The sequence below is a fragment of the Nicotiana attenuata genome, chromosome 3, assembly GCF_001879085.1.
Source record: "Nicotiana attenuata strain UT chromosome 3, NIATTr2, whole genome shotgun sequence".
In the NCBI taxonomy this organism is placed as follows: domain Eukaryota; kingdom Viridiplantae; phylum Streptophyta; class Magnoliopsida; order Solanales; family Solanaceae; genus Nicotiana; species Nicotiana attenuata.
This window is the reverse complement of record NC_031991.1, coordinates 21,934,028-21,954,333: the sequence shown is the minus strand read 5'-3', so window position 1 is coordinate 21,954,333 and position 20,306 is coordinate 21,934,028. Positions and strand designations below refer to the sequence as shown.

Below are 20,306 nucleotides of genomic sequence, written 5' to 3'. Positions count from 1 at the left end.
GATTATCAACAATAGGGGCATTTGGAATCAAGACTTTAAATATGTATATAAGCAATATGATTCTTAAGAACGTTGAGTTTTCTTTCCAAATTAAGCTTAATGAACTTTTAATTTGAACACGAATTGGAGTCGTAACATTTAATGCATAAACCATACTTAAACGCATTCTCAAAAGAGATCATGATAAGATATGAACAATTGGAACACGTTTTGAGTATATACAAATTTCAACACAACGCTTACTTGGGTAATCAAATTTATTATGAACAACTTCGGAACACGAATATGGGAATTAGGAACCTGGGCCAACCATACTTGAAACTTATGGGAACATCTTGGAATTCGATTCTAAGAGAGAAGTTTAGCCAACATACCTTTCTTATGCTTTCCATAGATTACTACAACGTCCCAATACTCCTAGCAACCTCAATCTATAGAAACATAACCAAATTTAACCATAGTTAGGAATGTGTTATTAGATTTAGCCCATTTTAACATTTCATCAAACACGTAATATGCGGTTTTAATTACAAGGTCTCATAATAGAAATTTCTCTACCCTCACCATGAATTTTCAAGCAGCCAACCAATATACAATATCCCTACAACATCTATCAACCATCACTAATCACATGCATGCCCAACAATTTGCTTCAAACCCATCAAAATCACATTTCCTAGTCTTCGCATACTCCCAAATTCGAGATTGAGGGCTTAAGGATTTCGGTCACCATCCCACAATCCCTACCATGACAACATCCTACTTAAACCTATTATTAAACTTTGCATAAAATCTAGGGAAGAAGTCTTACCTAGTAATTAGAAGGTCTTGTGAGTTTCCCTCTTGAATTTCCAAGGTTTGTCGAGAGTATAATTTGATAGAGCTTCTCGCTTTCTCTCTAAATTGACGCCCTCACTCTAAAACATCAAGTTATATATTATAAAATGACCATCTAAAGCCTTATATCAAAATAGGGTCGGATAAGAAAATTTTCAAAAATAACCCCCCGATGTCAATTATGTGGTGCAATTCTGTGGTAGCAAAACAAATATGTGGCCAGCAGAATGGCCACAAATGGTATGTCAATTCCGCGATGCAATTTCGCGGTAGCAGAAAGGTTATGCGGCCAGCAGAATTGCCACAAAATAATTTTCAAATTCTGGGTTGAGTCTGGTCAATTCCGCGATGCAATTTCGCGGTAGCATAATGGTTATGCGACCAGCAGAATGGCCACAAAATGATTTTAAAATTTGAGTTGCTTCTGATACATTCCGTGGTGATTTCGTGGTCAGTGAAACAGATCCGCTATAGCATAATGGACCACAGAATTGTCATTTTCTACAAATTCTTCTACCAACTCCACGATGTATTACACAATCCAAAAATTTGTGTTATGACACATTAGCTTACTTTAGCACCATAGAAACTTAAATTCTTGGTGAACTTTTACGGAGCCTTACAAAAATCCTGATAATTTTCATCATTTCCATGGGTCCTATGCACGTAACTGGGAGGGAAAACTATAGAAATAAGTAAAATTAAAAAAAAATACCATTTACCAACAATTAGTCATTAGGTCATGTTATAAAAATTTGCAGAAAAAATTCAATGACATACAATATTGGGAAAAAACCTGGACAAAAGTAAAGATGTACCATGATGCCAAATATAGCATCTTCCACGACCTTTATGATCAACAACATAAGCATTGTTCACTATGCGAATCATGTATCTTACACGTATATCATACACAAATATACATGAATATACAGGGAATATATAGGGGGATACACGTTTGCTATATATGGGATACACATTTGCTATATATGGCATACACAATGATGCACGAGAGATATATAGGGGGATATATATTTCATCTTCTACTTCAAATTTTAAATTAAACCCACCTCAAAAGTCCACCAAAACGTTCGAAAATTAAGATTCAAACTCCGTAAAATATACTAAATCTATTTCAAATTTCCAACGATGCCCACTGGAACAAATTTCAAATTCGGACATACTCCCTCTAATGCACAAGAAAAAAAAGTACCATGGCGGTGATGGCACTATAAGGAAAGACAGGGATACAAATGCATGTGAATTTTGATCTTTGGCATGTGGCAATTTCATACTATTTTCAGCAGATTTTCACATTAATTGAGCTAAAGAAGACTAATTAGATTTAACTTTTTGCTTTTTTCTTGTAGCTGTTAGAGAAGTTAATAATCAACTAAAAACACAAGTGCACATTCTATATGAAAGAAATGCAGCAAAAGCATCACTAACTAGAACAAACTAGTGCTCCATTTCTTATTAAACACGCAGTGGAAAAGCTCCACTGCCATATTACAGATTACAGGCAAGACAAAGCATATTGTCATGCCTTTATTCATACATAGATTACATATTATCAGTTAGGACTTAGGAAACAGCAACCCTAGACTTCTGGAGATCATTCTCCACTTCATGAACATATTCATCCACTTTGCTTACATATTCAGATTCTCCTTCACAAATAAAAGTTCCATTAGCACTGAAGTAGTTACATCCCTTCGTTCCTGCGCAACAGTTGGTGCATATTTGATTATTCTTCTTTTCTTCTGTACGTGGGCAAATCCCATAAGCAATTCTTTCATCACAATTCCGTGGACAAGCCTTTGGATTTCTAGGATCAGACTCTCCTTCACAGACAAAAGTTCCATCATCACTAAAGTACTTACAGCCCTTTGTGCCTGCGCAACAGTTGGTGCATATCCGATCATTCTTCTTTTCTTCTGTACGTGGGCAAATCTCATAGGCAATTCTTCCATCACAATTCCGAGGACAAGCCTTTGGATTTCTAGGATCAGACTCTCCTTCACAAACAAAAGTTCCATCATCACTAAAGTACTTACAACCCTTCGTGCCTGTGCAACAGTTGGTGCATATCCGATCATTCTTCTTTTCCTCTGAACGTGGGCAAATCTCATAGGCAATTCTTCCATCACAATTCCGAGGACAAGCCTTTGGATTTCTAGGATCAGACTCTCCTTCACAAATAAAAGTTCCATCATCACTAAAGTACTTACAACCCTTCGTGCCTGCACAACAGTTGGTGCATATCCGATCATTCTTCTTTTCCTCTGAACGTGGGCAAATCCCATAGGCAATTCTTCCATCACAATTCCGAGGACAAGCCTTTGGATTTCTAGGATCAGACTCTCCTTCACAAATAAAAGTTCCATCATCACTAAAGTACTTACAACCCTTCGTGCCTGCGCAACAGTTGGTGCATATCCGATCATTCTTCTTTTCCTCTGAACGTGGGCAAATTTCATAGGCAATTCTTCCGTCACAATTCCGAGGACAAGCCTTGGCATCTGCATGTTCCACATTGCTTACAAGCATAGACATTCCTACAACATAGCCAAATTAATTACCTTATGAGTGTTGCATAATGGATTCAAGAAATTATTGAGTAAGACAGAAACTTAAAGAAAGGGAAATACATAAAAACCTTAAAATTATGTGGGAGTCTTATTACCCTCGTGCACTGTCGCCCAAATGATAGACCACTCGTCTTAAAGAGAGTGAGATGAGAAAATATGTTCGAACTTTTATCTTTTTAAGTATTTATTTTGTTTACTTTTTTTCCCCTGTTTAAATTCTTTTCTTTTCATTTTTCTTTATAATCATTTATTTTCTCCATCCTTGCATATATCTCCAAATTCAACTACACAAACCTCACCTATCCACTTCCCACAATTGACTACATAATTTCACGAGCACTCACCGATAGTGGCGGAGGCAGGATTTCCCTTAAGGGGTTCATAAAAAAAGAAAGTTAAAAAAATTTAAAAAGGTTGTAGCTAGTGAAAATTGAACCAATGACCTCACAAAGGTTTTGAACTCCCTTGACCACTAACTTATGCTTTTGGGCTGTGTCAAGGGAATTCAAAACATAATATATAGAGGTAAAAAATATATTTTGCCCTATATACAGTGTAATTGTTCAGCGAAGGGGATTCGGTTAAACACTCTTCCGCCCCTGCTCACTGATAGCACCATTCTCGAGGGAAATGCTGTAATTCTGGATGCCGGGGGTTGGGGGGATGGGGGGGGGGGGCGTTTTCGTGGTGGTGGAGTTGGGGAAGGGGCTGAAGATGGAGAAGGGGATGGTGGGACGGATGTCTCCAGCAAAAGAGATGAAGGAGATACCAAAAAGTAAAACAAAAAAGAATAAAATAAGGAAAAAAACCATCAATAAAAAAGAAAAAACTAAAGAACAAAGATTATTAATAAAATAACACGTGGCACAACAAGGTTGGTGCGTGATAATTACCATCTTAAAACTAGGGTTAGCCAAGAAAGAAAGAAATAATACCACTCTAAGCGAGTTGGGGTAATAGAACCAAGGCCGGCTCTAACCTTACCACAAGTAAAGCACCAGCCCTACTTGTCTTAAGAAACAGGGGCGTATGCAGAACTTTTTGTAAGCGGTGTCGACATTTAAAAAAATGAATAAAAAAATAACTGCCTATATAATGGATATCATATTAAGCAAACATAATATATTTAAAAAACACAATTGAAACACCAAATAACAATACAAAAAACCAAGAAGATTGGGCTAAAAAATAGTAAGAAGAATATGTCTGCTAGGAGATTCGAGCACATAACATCTTCAAGAAAAAAAAGGCAACTGACCAGGCGAGCTGAAGTCCAAGTTATGATAGCCAGGGTCATTTTACTTTCTTTCAACGAAATTTTGTATTTATACACTAATTACATACATATATTTGTATAATTTTTCGACGAAGCGGTGTCGGATGACACCGCTTCAACCAAGGTAATTCCGCCCCTGTTAAGAAAGATTAAATGTATTAGTTATATTATTAAGTGAACGGAATTATTAGTAGACATCGATTATTAAGAAACTATTAACATTTGCATCTGACGCTAAACTTTGGTTTTAGGTCATATATGTGCTTGAGCTGCTCCTTTATAAGACTCGCAATTTGAGGGATTTTATGTATTTTTGCTTAAAGAAAGCTGAAAAGAAAAGCCTTACCAAATAAGAGGAGGAGAGCAAGGAAGCTAACTCTGTGAACAGCCATATTTACTATCTCCTGAGTTAAATGGTTTTCTTTTTGAGCGTGGAGAGTGTTATCCTATGCATCTATTTATAGCACATGAGCCATCTAATAACAATAATAATGTAAAAACACGTGGTTTTCACTTCCTATTGCCCATGAAAAAAAATCCTTTTTGAGTATTTTTCAAAAACTATAAGTTATTTGATGCTTATAATTAGTGAAAATAGTACGGACTAGTTAAGTTTTGGATTGGTAATTGAAAAATAGCGAGCGTTTGCAACGTTATTAAAAAATAGCCACTTTTCTGCAGCACGAAAAATTCCAACATAATATACTGGAGATTGGTGCACCAGTGTATGAATTTCTAGCATATTATATTGGAACTCCAACACACGGAAAGTTCCAGCATAATATACTGGACATTAGAGCACATGTGTATGAACTTCCAGTATATTATGCTGGAACTCCAGTATATTATGCTGGAAGTTCACATGTAAAAATTCGAACTCCAGTATATTATGCTGGAATATTTTTCGGATTTTGAACATTGTTTTCGTTCAGATTTATCTTTACATAAAAAATGGCTAAATTTCGATTACTTTTGAAACGATGGCTATTTTTCAATTACCACTTGTAAACCTGGCTATTTTTGAATTTCACCTATATAATTACCAAAACCTATATGTGCAGAGGCAGATCCAGAATTTCAAGAGGAATGGGTGCACAATTTTTAAGAGGGGGATCGAGAATTTACACTTGACAGATTTAACTTTACTCTCTTACCGTGAATTCACGATACTTTTGAAATTATAGGTTCAAAATTATATTATTTTTAATTAGTAATTTTCACTTATATATCTACATACCGCGCAGAAAAAGACCGTTCAGAGTGAGATTTGAACTGTCAATTTCAATAGTAGAGGTGCACTCAATAATAATTACATCATAGGAGTCTTTGAGCATGAGTGCACGCATATACATATATTTAAGTAATTTTGAATAATATAATATTATTATACATGATTTAGGGAGACGAGTATGGGTTCACGTGGACCCATACCCCTCAACCTAGATACGCCTCTGTTAACATGTAAATATGCAGTCAGTTTTAGAACAATCCCGAAAACTATTGTTTTGTTGTTTCGATTTCCTTTTCTTTGTTCCCCAATGATTTATCGTAAACAACTTTTCTATCTTCACAAGATAGAGATAAGGTCTGTGTACAGACTATCCTCTCTGTGATACTACTCATCAAGTTTTTAAAAGGAACTTTGGTTCGCCACTTGTTTTATAATGATGTATCATCGTAAGCCCATGGGGTTAAAAGATCACTACGGCCCGCAACCGAAATTATATATATTTAATAATAATAATAAAAATATATATAATATATATATATATATATATATATATATATATATATATATATATATAAAAAATTATCGACTATTATTTTGAAAGCGACTATATAATATCATTTACTTTTTGGGCGTGTTTTTCATCCCTGCACCGGACATGTATTCATACAAAACAAAAGGGAAAAAAATTTGTTTTGCTATCACACTTGTCCTATTCTTATTCCTCCACTCATGACCAAATTAGGAATCAAAATATATACAAAGAATATAATGAAATACAAAATGACAAACAAAAATCGCTAAACACTTCTCACGCGTAGTGAAGCTTTTAGTCCTAGGCTTGCCTGGTGTATTTCTCAATATCTCATGGATGAAAATTTTTGTGGGTGCAATAATGAGAAACATTACCTATATATGGATTATTATTTGCAACTTAAGTTTATATGATTGCATAGTAAAATCGGAAAAAAATTATAAATCAATAAAAGAAGCGTAGGGTAAAATTTGTGCTAGTTTTTGTTTATTTGATTTAGTATTTAAAAAACTAACTTATAGACTGTTTGGTCAAGCTTCTAAAATCAGCTTATTTTTTAAAATATTTTTCTCAAAAGTGCTTTTAAAAAAAAAGATTTTGGTGTGGAACAATTTTTATTTGGATAATCTATTTAAAAAACATCTTTGAGCAATTTGGTCAAGCTTTTAAAAAGTATTTGCAAAAATACTATTCAAAAAATATTTTTGGGAAGAAGCTACTTTCTTCAGCTTCTCAAAAATAGTTTCTGCTTCCACTCAAAAGTATTTTTTCCTTCTGAAAAATACTCTTAGCAAAAAAAGAGCTTGACCAAATAGTATATAGATTAGTTAGATTAAAATATTTAAGAAATTGCATTAACTGGTTTAATTTTAATTTTATTTATACATAAAACAACGTCAAGACGATGCGGTTGGTGGACAAATACAGTACAATTAAATACATTCATTAAACGTGCAAATGAGAAGTGGTGACTCGGTTCTACTTTTGGTTGTACTAGAATACAAAGTACAATAATTAAATAACTTTTTCTCCTTTATTAGGTGCCTTTACTTTTCTAGTTACCAAGTAGCACCACGTGATAATTTTATCCAAAAATTTATTGAATAGAGACCACACAAGCATGATTCATGAGGATAGATAGTACGGCATATATGTGAAACTACCGGTGGCAATTTGAGCCTGAAGTCATTCAAGGAAAAATACGCGACATATTAAATATTTATACTATATTTTGCATTCGTAGTTGTACTTAGCAAATTTATCATTCGTAGTTATATTTGAACTTTATAGCAAAATCATCAAATAAGAGATTAATTGTTTTGAACTGAATCACGAAAGCAATAAGCTCTTATCGCTCAGTTGGTTAGAGAGCCTATTTAGCTAGCGAAGGTCTTGAGTGTTAATTTTAATTTCTTAACAAGAACATTTTATTTTCCTGTATTTCTATATTTCGCCTTAGTTGTATTCGCTGCACGAACAAATACAGTCGATGCAGATTGCATCCTTTGTATATACCCCTGTATACAGTTAATAGCAGTTGTATCCTTTTTATACACCCTTGTATTTTGCCTTGGTTACAGTTAATACATATTGTATTCGTTGCACGAATGAATACAGTTGCGCGAACGAATACAATTGATACAAGTTGTATTCGTTGCGCGAACGAATACAGTTGACACATGCTATATTCGTTGCGCATTTGAATACAAGTGATACAAGTTAATAACAATTAAACAGTAGCTATGAATAATAATTAGGTAAATTATAGTTATTATGCTCTAAATCATAGTGGTTTAAGAAAATTCATTTTAATTCAATCCATTTAAAGTTGGGATGGTCATTGAGCTCCTCATCCGAGCCCTAGTAACTTTTGTGCGGATCGTGGACTCGCCCATTTATTAACTCAAGTCTTTTTAACATGTCCTATATCAATCTAACCAATTCATTTGACACCCTTAATAAAAACTAATAAATGAGAGGAAATAACACTTCGGTGCCCCCAGTAATGATATATTCCTATTTCTGATCCTTATAATTTTGTACTAACTACATTTTCACAATCAATTAACTAAAATATATTAGTATAGTCTGTTATCGAAAACATATTATATTTCAATTACTTTTTGAATTATATTACCCTGAAGTATGGAGTAATAATAATACAAAATTAATATATCACATGGCTAACTAAATGGTGTAACGATTAAGAATTCAACAAATTTGTGAATATTCACAAGCATATAGGTAAAAAGGTAACACATTTTTAACTATTGAGGTCAAATGAGTACTATTTTAATATATTACAAGGATTAAACTAACAATTTTCAATATTCAAGGACTAAAGTTCCCGAAAACAAAACTCGGTAAACATGACTATTTACAAATTATTGATATTTTGTGGAGTAATTGTTTTATTATTTACCCGTAAAACGGTATAGTTATGTGGTTTATAGACAAGCGAACTGATTTGATCCAAGAATGATAAATAAATAAGATTAAAAGTAAGACCTAACGATTAAAATTGAAGAAGATGACAAGTCTGCCTCCGAGAACAGCGTCTTCGAAGATAGAAATGAGAACAATATAAAAGAGTAAATAAAGTTGTTTAATTGAGAGCGAAAATGGAATACAACATATGTTCTGCCAAGAATTTTGTGTCTTACAATGACTATTGAGCCTGCTATTTATAGCTATGCCTAGGGAAAAAAGATCCTAGGATCAACCCCTACTTAAATATAATAAAGGATTCATTGATGAATATATAACGGCATGCCATGAATACAAATATTCTCTGCAATGGCTGCCCATTTAATGTTAGAGGATATTCTTCATTGAATGCTCTTCGATGGCAAATATTCGATCTGTTCCCGTTGACCATGTTCCCTTTGGGGTTTATCCGATGTCAGTTGTAGTTATTGTCTTCGGTACTGGTTGTTATTTGATTCGCCTTTTGCCTGTCTTCGATCCCAGGTGTCATGCTATCATTCGACCATTTATTATAAACCAATTTTACCCTATACAGATAGTCCCCTTGCTTTTCGGTCTTTGTGTCACCGGGAAGTTGGTGAAGATCCCTTTCTTGGCGGAAAATCTCCTAAATAGTCTCTGACGCTTGAAAGGATATACGTCTTCTCGCATTTAATACCACGAACACGTGTTGCCCCACGATTCAACAATATTTTTGCCGGTTTTCGAGGTAATCATGATCATGATTTTTGTCGTCTATATTTTTACTTCTACTCATCACTTTACCTCTTTCACTTCCATGATTTCCATAAGTTTTCGTCTTCTCTGCACTGATGAACCCCCTCTTGCTTAGAAAATTTTCATCTTTTCTAACTTTTTCTAAAAAATTTACTATCTTTTACCTACCATGGCTTCCTCTACTACTTCTTTTAGAAACTCTGATTTTCTCTTCCATGGAGACCCGAGGAGAAACAAAGACGAGAAAACTGAAGTTAATTCTGAACCTCCCACTGTAAAACACAATCATACCCAAACACCCGAGTGTCGTCAATGACTTCTAAGAGAAAGTTTCATCCGCGTCTCCACGGACTTGGGCCATTAGCAGGTACTCCTCCTCTATTCGCTCTTCCAGTATTCCTATTGTGAAGGAGGAATGCAACTGCCCAAACCTTGAAATCCTCGCTTCGAATATGATAGAGCGGGTTACCTTCACTAAGAAAGGTTTTACGTATATCTATATGTATCCCTTCACCTTGGGTCTTTTTTCCTTGGGGACAAGTGAAGGGCTCGACCCCATAATTTTGGAGTTTTGCCACCGGTACCAGGTCTTCTTGGCACAAGTAGGCCCATCAATATGGCGAACGGTATATGCCAGTTGTGCACGGAGACTGAGAAAACCCTAACCTTGGCACACATGATGAATCTCTGTTCCCCTAAATATTTTTGTGGGGGAGTAGTAAATATCAGCAAATGTGGCCATCACGCTCTTCTCACCAGTGTGGACGATGACAACGATCGTGGGTGGATGGAGTAATTTGTCATCATTGCCACTAGGGACATCATCCCAGCCGCAACTCTGCCTTTTCTTCAGTCACGGAACCGTTTTCGTAAGATTTTGAGTCATTTCCTTTCTTCGTGAAAAACTTGTTTTTTTGTTATTGTTGACCTCTATGTTTCTTTAATTTTAGCTACCCGGTGGGAACCACCACGGTTTCAAAGCCTAGATCAGTGGATTCAGAAAATTTTGGACATTACAACACGAGAATCCCACCGGTGGAAGGAAATGGCCCCCAAATATGGGTGGAAGGCCAAGAACCACGATAAGTCTAAGTTCTTCTTCCTTTTGTCATTGTACGAACATAAGTAACTTTGCTAACCCCATTTTTTTCTTGACTTAGGACTGCCGTAGGGCTCTATCACCTACCCCGAGGTTGACATTTAGTGAGGGTGCTTCCTCTCGGAGTCCCCAGCTAGAGAACAAGAAACCAAAAAGGCAATGTTATTTTTCAGATGGGGGCTAAAATAAAATAAAGGCCACAACAATCGAGCCGACCACCGTGGTTGTTCTGGAAGATGGAGAAGCCAGTGATGAAGTGGCTTACCTCCAAAGAAGAAAAATAACTTTATCAGCTAAACCGCATGCTCCCGCGAGAGCTTCAAAACCCAACCGTAGATAAGGTCCAAGCACTTTGGGGCGAGATGGATATGGTGGAGGATGCTGATTCACGCTTTCCAACTCCCGTTGGTGTCTCCGGTCCAAGAAACTCGGATTCGGGGCCACTTCTGCCTTTGACCACTGAGCAACCAATAATCAGCACCGCTCCTGCTCAAGCTGCTTCTCAACCTTCAACGCTAACAACTTCATGCCCCTCTACACTAGCTGCACCTTCGCCACCAGCACCCAATGTGTCTTCTCCACTGGCAACAAACGTTCAAGAGGGTGTGCTTCTCCTCCCCGGTCTCCTGACCACGAGCATTTAGGGCACAATTACTCACCCCCTTCCCAAGATCCCCGAGGGAGGAGGAGTGTTACTATTTCGGTTTCGAAGGAGTGTCATCTGATATCCAGGACGGTGGAGCTTGCGAACTACCATAAGCCGCTGGCTTCAGAGAAAAATAGTACGAAAATGCGCTCACTTTCGGGATTGTTTGTTGAATAATACTATGCATAATGCGGCAGCGGTACCGTACTTTCTTATCACTTTTTTTTTTCTATTTATCTGTTGTAATGGGATTTCTAATTTTGATATTCTATTTTACATGCCAATTTAATTGCTTCAGAGGACTTGCAGAATTTGATCCTTGATAAGTAAGGATTCGCCTCCAAGCGGGATCAACTATTGGCCGAAAGGGATCAACTTGTTGCGCGCCTCCTGATGATGGAGGCAAAAGCTGTTGTGGTAGGCGAGCTTGAGGCCCAGTTGCAACAAAGTGAACAAGAAGTGATGGCCCACAACCAAGAAGCCACTCAATTACATGCACAATTCCAAAAGGCTAAGGCTAAATAGGCTGAGCTCCAAAATGCTATGCTTGCTGCTGCTGAGCGCGAGTCTGCCTCCGAGGAACAAGTGAATAACTTGAAGATAGCCTTGAGCTCCAAAACTGAGGAGGCCAATGTTGTCGAGGAGAAGAGGGCCAAAATGAAGGAGAGATTTGAGAAGATCATGGAGCAAAACCGAATTCATTTATCTACAACCCGTGATCTTGATTATAGCCTCTGTGCCATGAGATCCGAGAATGATGACCTTCAGGCCAAGGTTAAAAGACTTAAGGAAAAGCTCCAGTACCAAGGAGATTCCCTCGTATTTGAGAAGACGTATGATGTGTATTATATGAGGATAAAAACCTTGGAAGAGGCCAAAGCGAGCATCATTGATATTGATGATTGCATCGCTAAGGCCCGAGAAATAGAGCTAACTGATCGGCCTGCCACAACTAACTCTTCGAGCACCGGTCCGAGTATTTGGGAACCGAGGATGAATTGAAGAGAATGATGATGAAGGCCTACGCTCCGAACCGGCAGCTGATTCGCCCTCTTCCAAGAGGGGGAGGGGGCGTAGATGCCTCTCTCCACCCGGGCTCCTGCGGCGATAATGCTTAGATTCTTTCATTTTGTTGTTTTTTCCCTTTATTTTTTTTGTACGTTGGAATTATGCCAAACTTTTCATCATGTTTGGCACTTTTGATGAATAAAGAAGAACTTTGCTTCAAGTGTCGTGCAGGATACATGTTTGTTGCGTTGAATTAGTTAAAGCTTCAGGCATACTTTCATCCGATAGCTTCTGATTTCGGGCATGAATTCTTTTAGAATCAACCCTTTACAATGAGAGTTTCATAAAATAGAGTCATCTTATGTTTGCGGTGCTCTTGAAGAGGACGTCTCCTGTTCATTTCGGCACAAGAATTTGAAGTTTTTTGTTAACTTACAAATGATAAAATAAACTTATTGTTTGGAAAAGAAACAAGATAAAAGTAAAAGGACTTTATTTAATTCCTTCTATATTTAAAAGTACATAAGCATTTATTTGCTAAAGAAAATAAGAAACCACCAATACATGTGGCTAACTTGTACAACTTAATTTCTACGGGGCTAGCCATGCAGTCCCCGGTTCGCTGAGACATTATTATTTCTGGTTCTTATAGTTCCCGATTTTCGTGGCATTCTTGTTGTCGTATTTGATACTATTCCCCTCCCCAGTATTCGAATGCGAAGTATGAGAATTGGAACACTGGAAGTGTTGCTTCATCGGTAGAAACAACTCGTGAGCGGTTAAATAGTCTTTGGTTCGATGGCAACTTTTGTTTCCCATTAGGAACTTGCCATCGAGCCAAAGATTATTTAACCATTCATTAGTGGTTTATCATTTCAATGCCTTGTCATTTAAAGGTCTTAACCTTGCCGATGGCGCTCTTCTCAGTGTATGCTTTTCGTTGCTGTCTCATTAAAAACCACGCCAAAAAAACCCGATTGGAACAAAAACTGGTTGAAGAAAAAAAAAGTGCAGCACATACTTTCAGTATTGATATGATCATCTGCGGTAATACCTTTTGTGGTGATTTACGTTCTAGTTGTTGTTCAATTTGACTCCATCTTGATTTTCCAACCCGTGCGATTCTTTACCGGTGACAGCTGAAATCCGGTAGGGAGCTTCCCATGTTGGACCTAGTTTCCCAGCATTGATTTTCCGAGATTTCTGAGTGACGTTTCTCAAAACCAAGTCTCCTACTTTAAAGTAACAGAGATTGTCCCTCCAGTTATAATACTTTTCCATCCTTTGCTTTTGAGCCACCATCCTCACGTATGCCATGTCCCAGCATTCGTTTAGCAAATCCATCTTCACCAGCAATGCCACATTGTTTGTTTCTTCATTTGCTCGGGAAAACCATAAAGTTGATTCCCCTACTTCTACCGGTATCAAAGCTTCTGCACCATATACGAGAAAGAAAGGTGTTTCTCTCGTGCTCGACTTTGTTGTCTTCCGATACACCCATAGCGCACCCGGTAACTCTTCGGGCCATTTGCCTTTAGCAGCTACTAACCTCTTTTTGAGGTTTTGGATAATCGTCTTATTGGTTGACTCCGTCTGTCCATTGCGCTCGGATGATATTGTGAGGATTTAATTCTCTCGATTTTCAGATCTTCCAGAAATTTTGTGACTTTTGAGCTATGAACTTTGGTATGTTATCTCAGGAAATCTCATTATCTATCCCGAATCGGCAGATTATGTGGTCCTATAGAAAGTTGACCACTTTTCGTTTAGTGATCTTTTGGTAAGGACCTGTTTTAACATATTTAGTGAAGTAATCAGTTAAACTTAAAGGAATCTTACCTTTGCGGGACCCGGTGGCAATGGACCAACTATATTCATCCCCCATTCATGAATGGCCGGGGGGGACAGTACCGAATGCAAGAGTTACGCTGGTTGGTGCACCAACTATGCATAGCTCTAACATTTGTCTCATTTCTGAACGAACGTCTTTGCGTCTTGCTCCATCCGGGGCCAATAGTACCCTTCCCTAATCAATTTTAGTACCAATGAATTTGCACTAGAATTATTCCCGCAAATTCCTTCATGGACTTCTCTCATCACGCAGTACGCCTCCGAGGCTCCCAGACATCGGGTCAGTGGAGCATGGTATGATCTTCTGTATAATTGCCCATCCATGAGGTAGTAATGAGCTGCTGTAGTGCCGGGACGCCTTCGGGTCTTCGGGCAATTTGCCATGTCGAAGATATTCGATGAACTCGTACCGAATGTAGAAGTTAAACAATTGTACCAGAGTCAGATCCTTTCATCTCCATAGACAACCCCAAATTAGCCAATCCATCCTCTTCCACGTTCTCTTCTCTCGGAATGTGTATGATCGACCATTCCTTAAATCATGCAAGTAATGCCTGAACCTTGTTTACATACTGTTGCATTCCTCCTTTGTATCAAAACTCCCGTACACTTGGTTTACTACCAGCTGGGAATCGCATTTGATCTCCATGACCTCGGAGCCAAGTCTCAGGGCCAGTTCAAGTCCCGCAACCAAAGCCTCATACTCGGGTTATTGTTAGTTAACAAAACTGTCTTAATGGCCTGCTTCGGGGTTTTTCCCGAGGGCGTGACTAGAGCCACCCAGAGCCCGAAACCTTTTACACTGGAAGCTCCTTCCATCAACAAAGTACAAACTCCTGATGTCATTTCCGACACCAGTACTGCCTCTTTGGCAACTAAGGGCATTAATCCGGGACTGAAATCGGCCAAAACTTGTGACTTGATAACAGTCCTGGGCTTGTACTCAATATCGAATTTGCTGATTTCGACTGCCCATTTAGCCAACCGGCCAAACAACTTAGGCTTGTGAAGAGTGTTCCTCAGGGGAAAGGCTGTCACAACGGATATCGGGTGGTATTAAAAATAAGGCCTAAGCTTTCGAGAGGCCACTACGAGAGCTAAAGGCAGCTTTTTGAGGTGCGGATAGCGAGTCCCGCTCATAATAAATAGAAAATTGTGTACTTTCATCCTCTCAGACTAAAACAGCACTTAGCGCTACTTCTGAGACCACTAGATATATCAGCAATTGTTTACCCTCCCCCAGTTTTGATAGTAGCGGGGCCCTTGAAAGGTACCGTTTCAAGTCTTTCATGGCCTCCTAGAATTTCGGAGTCCACTCTAATTGTTCTTCTTCTTCAGAAGTGAGAAAAAGTGATGACATTTTTCTGAGGATCGTGATATGAATCTGCTTCAGGCTGTTAACCTCCGGTTAATCTTTGTACCTCCTTTACATTTGTTAATTGATCCGGAATGTCCTCGATAGCTTTGATTTTGTCAGGATTTACCTCGATCTCTCTTTGCGAGACCAGAAACCCCAAGAATTTTTCGGAACCAACCCCGAACGCACACTTTTTCGAGTCGAGTTTCATGGTACACTTTCTCAAGATATCGAAATTTTCTTGGAGGTGTTTCAAGTGATCTTCTACATTTAATGACTTGACTAACATGTCATCGATATATGCTTCCATTATTTTGCCTATTTGATTCTCGAACATCTTGTTCACAAGTCTCTGATAAGTGGCTTCGGCGTTTTTAAGCCCAAATGGCATCATATTATAACAATAGGTGCCAAAGTTCATTATGAATGAAGTTTTTTCCCGATCCTTCAGGTTCATCTTAATTTGATTGTACCCAGAGTAGGAGTCAAGGAAACTTATTAACTCGTGTCCGGCCGTTGCATCAATCATTTGATCAATGTTTGGCAATGGGAGAGTCTTTAGGACAAGCCTTATTTAAGTCCTTATAAACTACGCACATTCTAAACTTTTCATTCTTATTTGGAACTACAACTACATTAGCTAACCATTCTGGATACATTACCTCCCGGATTGAACCAATATCGAGTAGTCGAGTTACCTCTTCTTTAACAAACCTGTTTCTGACCTCGGCTAGTAGACGTTTCTTTTACCTTACCAGTGGGAAGTTTGGATCCAGGCTTAGCTTGTGAACGGTGACCTCTAAGGGGATACCTGTCATGTCCGAGTGCGACCAAACAAAACAATTGATGTTAGCTTTAAGGAAATTAATAAATCCTGCTTGAGTTTGGGATTGAGTCTGGTTCCCAAGTGAAATTTCCCTTTCAAGAATTCTTCGAATAAAGCCACATGCTAGAGTTCTTCTGCAGTTGATTTGGTTGCATCTATCTCCTCCGATACCTGAAAGTATCTCGACACCTGGTGAGTTTTGACGACTCCTCGCCTTTATCATCTTCATTTGTTAAGGGAAAAAGCGTCGGTTCCTGTAATTGCTATTTGCTGGGATCCTTCCCTTTGCTGCTAGAAATTGGCACTGCGTTCATCTCTCTTGCTGTAGGTTTATCTCCTCTTATCTGCTTGATTCTTGTCAGGATCGGGAACTTCAATAGTTGATGATATGTTGAGGGCACAACCTTCATCTTTGTATCCACGATCTTCCGAGGATTATGTTGTAACACATGTCACCGTCTACTACTTCAAACGAGGTGGTCTTGGTTAACCTTTCGGTGTTCGTGGGTAGCAGTATCTCTCCTCGGGTTGTCACACTTGCCAAGTTGAACCTAACGAGAAGCTTCGTTGTCGGAATGATGCTTCCGGTTAACTTTGCTTGTTCAAGCACTCTCCATTGAATGATTTTGGCTGAGCTTCTTGGGTCATCCAAAACATGCTTAATCTTGAAATCTGAGACATTGAGAGAAGTTACCAAGGTGTCATTATGTGGCAGAAGAAGACTGTCGGCGTCTTCCTCCGTGAAGGTGATGTCATCTTCTGTGACTTCCCGGAGTCTCTTGTTGTGGGTCACTAATATCTTTATTTTCTTGGTCGCCGAGAAGGTTATGTCATTAATTTCATTCCCTCCGAAAGTCATGTTGATAGTCAACCGAGGGGAGTCTTTTGCTATCTTCAAAGGTTCCGCATTGTCCCCGCTACGGTCGTAATTGTTCTTGGCTCAATCGCTCAAGAACTCCCTGAGATGGCCATTTTTCAACAACGTCACCACCTCTTCACGCAAATGCCGTCAGTCCCTAGTTCCGTGGCCATGAGTCTCATGATATTCGCACCATAAGTTAGGATTCTTCTAGCTCGGATCGGATCCGATTAGCTTCAGAAATCATGTTTCTTTGATATTCCTCATTGTTAATACCAACTCCACTACGCTGATATTGAAATTATAACCCGACAACCTGGGATATTGTGAATCTCAGGCCCCCGATACCTCTTTTTCTTGTAACGACCTGTTGTTCCGGCCATGGTCAGTTTTTCTATCGGGAGCGAACCTATTCGAGGACCGGAACCTTCTGTTGCCGCATTCTTTGATTCTCTCGTATGGTAGGAAACGACCTTTAGAAGATCGCCGATCCGCATCGAAATTGCTTTTGAACTTATCCTGGTTCTCGTCTCAGTCCCATTCCTTGGCTGATGTTGGGAGCCCGAGCTGATCGCCTTCTATCCTTATTTTTGACTCATAACGATTATGGTCATTCGCCCATGTGGTCTCTTGGAATTCGAGCAAGCTTTCCTTCAGCCTTTGGGAGGCGTCGGAACTCCTTGGATTTAGACCCTTTGTGAACGCCTCCTCTGCCCAGTCGTCTGGTAAAACCGGTAACAACATCCTCTCTTTCTGAAACCTGATCACGAACTCCCACAGTAGTTTGGACTCACCTTGGGTGATTCTAAATATGTTTGACTTCCTGGCTTGGACCTTCATTTCATCGACATGAGCCTTTATGAAGGAACCTGCAAGCATTTCAAAAGAGTCAATTGAATGCTTGGGTAAGAGTGAATACCATGTCAGGGCCCCTTTTGTGAGGGTTGCACCAAATTTCTTTAGCAAAACCGATTTGATCTCATGTTGAGCCAAATTGTTCCCTTTTACAACATGGTGTAGGTTTTGATATGCTCATGCGGATCCGAAGTCCCATCGTATTTTGCTATGTCCGGCATTTTGAACCTGTTCGAAATCAACTCCGATGTTGCGCTTGGTTTAAATGGCAATTGAGTGTATTTTTCCGAATCTGGGACTTTCAAAACTGGTGGTGCGTACGGAATTTGATCCATTCGGGCGTGAAACTCCTTCGCGTTTTGATCCATCCATTTATTCATTTCCCTTATAAATCTCATTATCTCGATTTTGAAGGGGTCATTCCCGTTATCGTTATCAGATCCGCTAACGGTCCCCTCCCCCCCCCCCTCCCGCATCGTCGAAACCGACCTCACACCTTGGGGTATTGTTATCAACTCTTTAAGCCGTTTGATTTGCAGGAATGCCGGGAAGAACTGATCTCCTTCTGTTTGTGTTGTTGGAACTGCCTAACAACACTTGCTTCAACTGCGTCATCACCCGATCTTGCCTTGAGAGGTAGCTGATCGCGGCCGTCTCAACACTACACAATGGTAGGAAGAGTGGGTAGCAATAACTAATACCCGAATAGCGGATCAGGGTCGAATTTCCACAGGGAGCTTGGAATGGAGTTGTATTGCCGGTTTAGTTTAGAATTGCGTTTGTACTTCTAATTGCACTCCTAACATTTTTGGGGGTTTTTATATTTAAAACTACTTTTGTAATCTAAGGATTAAAGCTAAATTATGCTAAGGAAATATTGCTAAGTTGTGCTTAATATAGGAAAAAGGCACTAGGGTTGTGACACTACCTAGGTGGCTAGCTAACGGGTAGAAGCTACTAAGGGGAGATTGATAAATCTAGGTTTAGTGCTATAGCCGTTACACAATTGCACTCATTCTCACACCTCTCGGTAAAGAGAACGATTTTGCCCAATTGACTCTCTCGAGACCAATTAGGTAGGCCAATTAGACCGGGCAACTAGGGCTCAAGTAGGGTAGTTACTCTTTCGAGGTTTAACCCGTTAATTGGGACTACCATTCTCATGGGTCCATCCCAATTCCTTGTTGGGTTAACTTTTAGGGTCATATGACTCTCTCTCTCAAGAAGAGTTAGACCCACTAAGCTTGAATTCATGTTTGCAACCACAAATTCTAAATTGAAACACAAAATCAACCCAAATAACAAATACCCAATCTCAATCTCACCCTAGAATACAACACCCATTAACTACCCACACTAGGGTTAAGCCACAACCTAGCTAATGGGTTTAGCTAGACATAATTAAAGAAGAAACAGTAGAAATAGATGATGAAATGAACATAATAATTGATTACTACTTAAAATCTATGATATTCAAGACTAAAATTGCCAAAATAGGCTACAAAATACTTCTCACGAGCGCAGCTCTCGTTCAGCAGCTAAAAATATGACCTAAAAATGTCAAAAAGATCCATTTATACCAAGCTAGAAAATCTGGACAAAAATGCCCCTGCGGGGTAGGCGCGGACCGTGCAAAAAGGGAGCGCGACCGCGTTGGCTCTTGGACTCTTGAACTCTGTTCTCTGAAGTTGGGACCGTGCAGAAATGGAGCGCGGTCGCGTTTCAGGACGGGCGCGGACCGCGTAAAAATGGAGCGCGGCTGCGTGGCAGTACTTTGGCAAAAATACCATCTCTCTGAATCTCATCTACACGGAACGCGTAAAAAGGAGCGCGGACCGCACAGATTGCCCTTGAATGACCCAGTCTCTGAATCTCCTAGTGCGGCCGCGTGGCAAAACAGTGCGGTCCGCGCTAGGTCTCCTTGTTCCCCACTTCAATTGGTCTTTGACACTTGGCAGGTTTCACTCCGTTTTGAGCCGATCATGTCATCTTGTCGCTCAAACCTGCAATCAAGCGCAACTTGTAAGGATTTTGGGATTATTTTGTGGCAATTCATAACAAAAGCAATAGCAAGTAGGGGTATAATCATGTTAAAATCCTAACTTATCAACTCCCCCAAACTTAAACCTTTGCT

At 39.1% G+C, this 20,306-nt stretch overlaps 2 protein-coding genes across 2 annotated transcripts; both read right to left on the bottom strand.

The window, feature by feature from the left end:
* On the bottom strand, window positions 2,279–5,154 carry LOC109223398 (wound-induced proteinase inhibitor 2-like). The gene is made up of 2 exons (XM_019387694.1): window positions 5,051–5,154; window positions 2,279–3,395 (listed from the first exon to the last, which is right to left on the bottom strand). Exons 1-2 carry the CDS (start codon window positions 5,094–5,096, stop codon window positions 2,422–2,424), a joined length of 1,020 nt encoding a protein of 339 aa, XP_019243239.1. The 5' UTR covers window positions 5,097–5,154; the 3' UTR covers window positions 2,279–2,421.
* LOC109224221 lies at window positions 15,673–17,317 on the bottom strand. The gene is made up of 3 exons (XM_019388807.1): window positions 16,950–17,317; window positions 16,347–16,443; window positions 15,673–16,188 (listed from the first exon to the last, which is right to left on the bottom strand). Exons 1-3 carry the CDS (start codon window positions 17,315–17,317, stop codon window positions 15,673–15,675), a joined length of 981 nt encoding a protein of 326 aa, XP_019244352.1.

Excerpts from the sequence above, each read along its gene's own strand:
- LOC109223398 (XM_019387694.1), bottom strand. The coding sequence starts at position 5,096 with ATGGCTGTTCACAGAGTTAGCTTCCTTGCTCTCCTCCTCTTATTTG. Across the intron at positions 3,396-5,050 it reads TGCTCTCCTCCTCTTATTTG|GAATGTCTATGCTTGTAAGC; the intron begins GTAAGGCTTTTC and ends GCTATGTTGTAG.
- LOC109224221 (XM_019388807.1), bottom strand. The coding sequence starts at position 17,317 with ATGACTTTCGGAGGGAATGAAATTAATGACATAACCTTCTCGGCGACC. Across the intron at positions 16,444-16,949 it reads CTACCCACGAACACCGAAAG|GTATCCCCTTAGAGGTCACC; the intron begins GTTAACCAAGAC and ends CGGACATGACAG. Across the intron at positions 16,189-16,346 it reads CTAGCCGAGGTCAGAAACAG|ACTCTCCCATTGCCAAACAT; the intron begins GTTTGTTAAAGA and ends CTTGTCCTAAAG.